Raw genomic sequence first — 5,997 nt, 5'->3', positions numbered from 1 at the left:
GCCTATAATCCCAACTACTTGGGAGGTTGAGACTGGGGAATTGCTTGAACCTGGGAGGCAAAGGATGCAGTGAGCCGAGATGGCGCCGTTGCACTCCAGCCTAGGTGACAAGAGTGAAACTAAAAATTAATTAATTTAAAATAAACAGAAAACTCATGACACTATACACTGAAAAAGATGGATCTTGGTGTAGGTAAATTACACCTTAATAAAATCAACCAGCAGTTCTGTATGCTAATACATTAGCAGACTTTCTGGAAGACGCATGGCTCAAGAGGAGAGGTGATGAAAATGTTGTAAAATTGTGATGGTCGCACAATTCTGTGACTACACTAAAAACTACTTTAAAGGGGTGAACTGTGTAGTATGTTAATTAATTTCAATAAAACTGTTGTAAAAATAATAAAAATAGGCTGGGCACAGTGGCTCACACCTGTAGTCCCAGCACTTTGGGAGGCTGAGGTGGTTGAATCAACGGAGGCACGGAGTTCGAGACCAGCCTGGCCAACATGGCAAAACCCCGTCTCTACTGAAAATACAAACATTAGGCAGGCATGGTGGCGGGCACCTGTAGTCCCAGCTACTCAGGAGACTGAGACAGGAAAATCACTTGAACCAGGAGGTGAAGGTTGCAGTGAACTAAAATTGCACCATTGCACTCCAGCCTGGGTGAGAGAGTGAGACTGTCTCAAATAATGATAATAATAAATTTCAGATGGACTAAAGGAAAAATAAAAATAAACCAATAAAAGAATTAAAAAGAATTTCTTTAAGCAGACACACAATGCAAGAGCCACAAGCAAAAGAACTGATAAATTTCACAAAATCACCATTTTATTTTTATTATTTTTATTATTTGTATTTTTTTAAGAGACAGGGTCTTGCTATGTTGCCCAGGCTAGAGTGCAGTGGCTATTCACAGGTGCAATCAATCCCACTAATGATCAGCACGGGAGTTTTGACCTGCTCCATTTCAGACCTGGGCCAGTTCACCCCTCCTTAGGCAACCTGGTGGTCCCCCCACTCCCGGGAGGTCACCATATTGATGCTGAACTTAGTGCAAGACACCCAATCAGCATAGCGCACTACAGCCCAGAACTTCTGGACTCAAGCGATCTTCTAGCCTCAGCCTCCCAAGTAGCTGAGACTACATGCACACGCCACCACGCCCAGCAAAATCAACATTTTAAACGTCCATACGAGTTACAGATTTGATGACAGTATTGGTGCAGAAACAACGGCCTGACCACTAGCCCGGGCACAGGCCCCTGCCAGCCGTCTCCTGACTTGACCCAGCCCAGCCTGCACTGATGGGTTACAAGAGGATGAGCTGTGCAGCTGAGCAGGAGTCAAAAAACCCAGAACTGGGCCAGGCACAGTGGCTCACGCCTGTAATCCCAGTACTTTGGGAGGCCGAGGCGGGTGGATCACAAGGTCAGGAGTTCAAAACCAGCCTGGCCAACATGGTAAAACCCCATCTCTACTAAAAATACAAAAATTAGCTGGGCGTGCACCTGTAGTCTCAGCTACTTGGGAGGCTGAGGCAGAAGAATTGCTTGAACCCGGGAGGCGGAGGTTGCAGTTAGCAGAGATCCCACCACTGCACTGCAGCCTAGCGACAGAGTGAGACTGTCTCAAAAAAACAGAACTGTTGGTTAAACTGGAGACTTCATTTGGGAACAAAAAACTTTAGTTAATAATTTCCCTGAGCTTTCCCAAAATATCACTCCTGAAAAGTGTGGATCTTTGCTAAAAAAACAACACCAAAAAAAATGCCAGCCTGGACAACATAGCAAGACCCATCTCTACAAAATATTTAAAAATTAGCCAGTGTGGTAGCTATGATGGTGTCACCACACTCCAGCCTGGGTGAAAGAGCATGACTCTGCCTTTAAAAAGAAAAGGGCTAGGCACGGTGGCTCACACCTATAATTCCAGCACTTCAGGAGGCCAAGGCAAGCAGATCATTAGGTCAGGAGTTCGAGACCAACCTGGCCAACATGGTGAAACCCCATCTCTACTAAAAATACAAAAATTAGGCCAGGCGCAGTGGCTCACACCTGTAATCCCAGCACTTTGGGAAGCCGAGGCAGGCAGATCACAAGGTCAAGAGATCGAGAACATCCAGGCCAACATGGTAAACCCCATCTCTACTAAAAAATACAAAAAATTAGCGGGGCGTGGTGGCACATGCCTGTAATTCCAGCTATTCGGGAGGCTGAGGCAGGATAATTGCTTGAACCCAGGAGGCGGAAGTTGCAGTGAGCCAAAATCGCGCCACTGCATGCCAGCCTGGCGCCTGGTGACAGAGTAACACTCTGTCTCAAAAAAAAAAAAAAATTAGCCAGGCATGATGGCGCGCACCTGTAATCCCAGCTGCTCAGGAAGCTGAGGCAGGAGAATCACTTGAACCGGGAGGTGGAGGTTGCAGTGAGCCGAGATAGCGCCACTGCACTCCAGCCTGGGTGACAGAGTGAGACTCCATCTCAAAAGCAAGAAAAAAGAGAAAGAAAAGATAGAGACAGGATAGAGGAGAGGGGAATTTGGGTTAAGGTAGCCAGGAAAGGCCCCCTGAGAGCACGTTACTGGTGTAAAGCAGAGTGAGGATGAAGAGGAAGAGCATTCTAGGCAGAAGGAACAGCAGGTGCCAAGGCCTTGAGTTAGGCTCTGCCAAGCAACACCATCAAGGCAAGTCCAAGGCCTCAGCAACACTTCCTGCCCCAGCAACTCCAGGGCTATAGTCCGGAGGCTGAGTGCTATGATCTGGATGTCTGCGACCCCCTCAAATTCATATGTTGAAATCCTAACAGCCAATGTGATGGTATTAGGGGGTGGGGTGTCTGCAAGGTGATTAGGTCATGAGGGGTGGAGCCACCACTGGGATTAGTGCCCTTATACAAAAGGTTCCAGATTTCCTGCTTTCTGCCACGTGAGGACACAGCAAGAGGGCACCACCTAGAGGCTAGGAAGCAAGCCCACCCCAGACACCAAATCTACTGGTGCCTTGATCTTGGACTTCCCTACCTTCAGAGCTGTAAGAAATGAACTTCTGTTGTTTGTAAGCCACCAGTCTATGGCATGCTGTTAGAGAAGCCCAAACAGCCGGAGACACCAGGCGGCCCCACTCACCCCCTCACTGTGCTGTACCACACTGCCAATGTTATGCAGAGACTGGAAGTTCTGGGTGTTCACAGAGCCGAACTCCACAATCTCATCATCCACTTGCAGACCCTGGAGAGGGAAGGAAAAATGGAAAATCAGGCTAGAGGTTCAATGTGCTCCTGGTGTTCTCTAACCTTCAATACCTAATTTAATGCCAAGGTCACGAACTTGTTTCCTACAGGGTGGGTCCAAAACAGAGGTCAGGGATGTTGAAACCTCATGCGGGAAGAGGCAGTGGGTAATGGGGCCACCTCCACCTGGAATTCCTTTGAGGGCAGCTCTAGTAGATGACCAGGTCTGCCCAATGTCTGAGGGCTGGCAGTTACCAGACACTGTGAAGGCCTTGAGGAGCATGGGAAAGGCCAAATGCTGCTCTCTGGGGTCCTAACCCAGGTTCAAGGGTAAAAGAAGGCAAGCCAGGCTGGACCCATTTTATTCAGTGGTCTAAATTTAGACAAGATATAGTGTGGGCACAGTGGCTCACGCCTGTAATCCCAACACTTTGGGAGGCTGAGGCGGGCTACTCACAAGGTCAGGAGTTCAAGACCAGCCTGGCCAACATAATGAAACCCCGTCTCTACTAAAAATACAAAAATTAGCTGAGCATGGTGGCTCGTGCCTATAATCCCAGCTACTCAGGAGGCTGAGGCAGGAGAATCGCTTGAACCCAGGAGGTGGAGGTTGCAGTGAGCCTAGATCATGCCACTGCACGTCAGCCTGGGCAATAGAGTGAGACTATCTCAAAAAAAAAAAAAAAAATGTAGACAGGACATTTGCCCTAGAAGCCCCCACACAAGCAGCCACAGGCACAAGGCGGACCCAGGACTAGAGTGATAGTCTTGCTCTAGGTCCTAAGAACACAGACAACCACTCATTCACCTCTTTAACAAATATTTGTTGTGGGCCAACCAGCACTGTGCGAGATGCTGTAGATGGGGTGGTGAAAGAAATGGAGCTTCTATGTAACTTACGGACTTGTGATCACTAAAGAAGACTGGCAGGACCCGGATTTAGGACCCCATTCTACCCGTCAGGAACAGACACAAGTCAGCTGTGCGTCCTGACACAAGTTACTTCAGGTCTGCGAGGCTTTTCCACAAGGATGAAATGGGTAAAGATTAGAACCTATCCCAGAAGTGTCTGTGGAATTAAATTTAACTACATCTTCACAAAAAAACTGTACAAGAATGATCATGGCAACACTCTTCATAATAGCTAAAAAGTAGAAACAATCCAAATGTCCATTAAGTGGCAAATGGATAAATAAAATATGATAAACCCAGGCAGTGGAATATTATTAGGCCATAAAAAAGAATGAAGGGCCAGGCATGGCAGCTCATGCCTACATAATTCCAGCACTTTAGGAGGCTGAGACAGGAGGCTTGCTTGAGGCCAGGAATTCAAGACCAGCCTGCACAACATAGTAAGACTCCATCTTTACAAAACAAAGAAATAAAAAATTGACCAGGTGTGGTGGCGTGTGCCTACAGTCCCAGCTGCTTGGGAGGCTGGGGTAGGAGGATCACTTGACTCTGGGAGTTTGAGGTTGCAGTAAGCTATGACAGCACCATGGCACTCAAGTCTGGGTGACAGAGTGACACCCTGTTTGTAAAGGAATGAAGCACTGATCTATGCTACAATATGGATGACTCGAAAATATGCTAAGTGAAAGAAGCCAGTCATAAAAGGTCACATATTATTTGATTCCAATTATAAGAAATGTCCAGAACACACAAATCCATAGAGACAGAAAGTAGATAACTGGGTGTGGGGGAGTTGGGAGATTGGGAGGTGATGGCAAATCACTACAGAGGACAATGACAATATTCTGAAATTGATTATGACTGGCCATGGTGGCTCAGGCCTACAATCTCAGCACTTTGGGAGGCCAAGGTAGGAGAATCACTTGAGCCCAGGAGGTCGAGACCAACGTATGCAACATAGAAAAACTCCATCTCTCTTTTTTTTTTTTTTGAGAGATCTTGGGTCACTGCAACCTCCACCTCCTGGGTTCAAGTGATTCTCCTGCCTCAGCCTCCTGAGTAGCTGGGATTATAGGCACACACCACTATGCCCGACTAATGTTTATATTGTTAGTACAGACAGTGTTTCACCATGTTGACCAGGCTGGTCTCGAACTCCTGACATCAGGTGATCTGCCTACCTAGGCCTCCCAAAGCACTGGGATTACAGGCATTAGCCACTGTGCCTGGCTGAAAATTTTTTAAATAGAAATAAAATTGATTGTGGTGAGGATGCACAGCTTTGTGAATATACTAAAAGACATGCCATTGCACTCCAGCCTGGGTAACAAGAGCGAAACTCCGTCTCAAAAAAAAAAAAAAAAAAAAAAAAAAAAACACTAGGCTATATACATACTTTAAATGGGCAAACTTTATGGTATGCTAATTATATCTCAATAAAGCTGCTAATTTTTTTTTGAGACAAGAGTCTCGCTCTGTTGCCTAGGCCAGAGTACAGTGGCATCTCAGCTCACAGCAACCTCCACCTTCCGGATTCAAGTGAGTCTCCTGCCTCAGCCTCCTGAGTAGCTGGGATTACAGGTACCTACCACCATGCCCAGCTAATTTCCATACTTTTAGTAGAGACAGGATTTTGCTATGTTGGCCAGGTTGTTCTCAAACTCCTGACCTCAAGTGATCCACCCGCTTCAGCCTCCCAAAGTGTTGGGATTACAGGCATGAGCCACCGCGCCCAGTCAAAAAAGGTTTTTTTTTGTTTGTTTTTTTTTTTTGAGATGGAGTTTCGCTCTTGTTACCCAGGCTGGAGTGCAATGGCGCGATCTCGGCTCACCGCAACCTCCGCCTCCTGGGT

At 46.9% G+C, this 5,997-nt stretch overlaps 1 protein-coding gene across 1 annotated transcript in view; it reads right to left on the bottom strand.

The window, feature by feature from the left end:
* PSMD9 (proteasome 26S subunit, non-ATPase 9) overlaps positions 1-5,997 on the bottom strand; it is a 30,062-nt gene that overhangs the window by 10,949 nt on the left and 13,116 nt on the right. The window contains exon 4 of the mRNA XM_017544290.2: positions 3,130-3,231. Coding sequence (XP_017399779.1) covers positions 3,130-3,231 — 102 coding nt within the window. The remainder of the gene's footprint in view (positions 1-3,129; positions 3,232-5,997) is intronic.

Source organism: Cebus imitator, unplaced genomic scaffold (genome assembly GCF_001604975.1).
Source record: "Cebus imitator isolate Cc_AM_T3 unplaced genomic scaffold, Cebus_imitator-1.0 Scaffold169, whole genome shotgun sequence".
NCBI lineage: Eukaryota > Metazoa > Chordata > Mammalia > Primates > Cebidae > Cebus > Cebus imitator.
The sequence above is the reverse complement of the archived record's forward strand: the minus strand, read 5'-3'. Positions and strand labels throughout refer to the sequence as shown.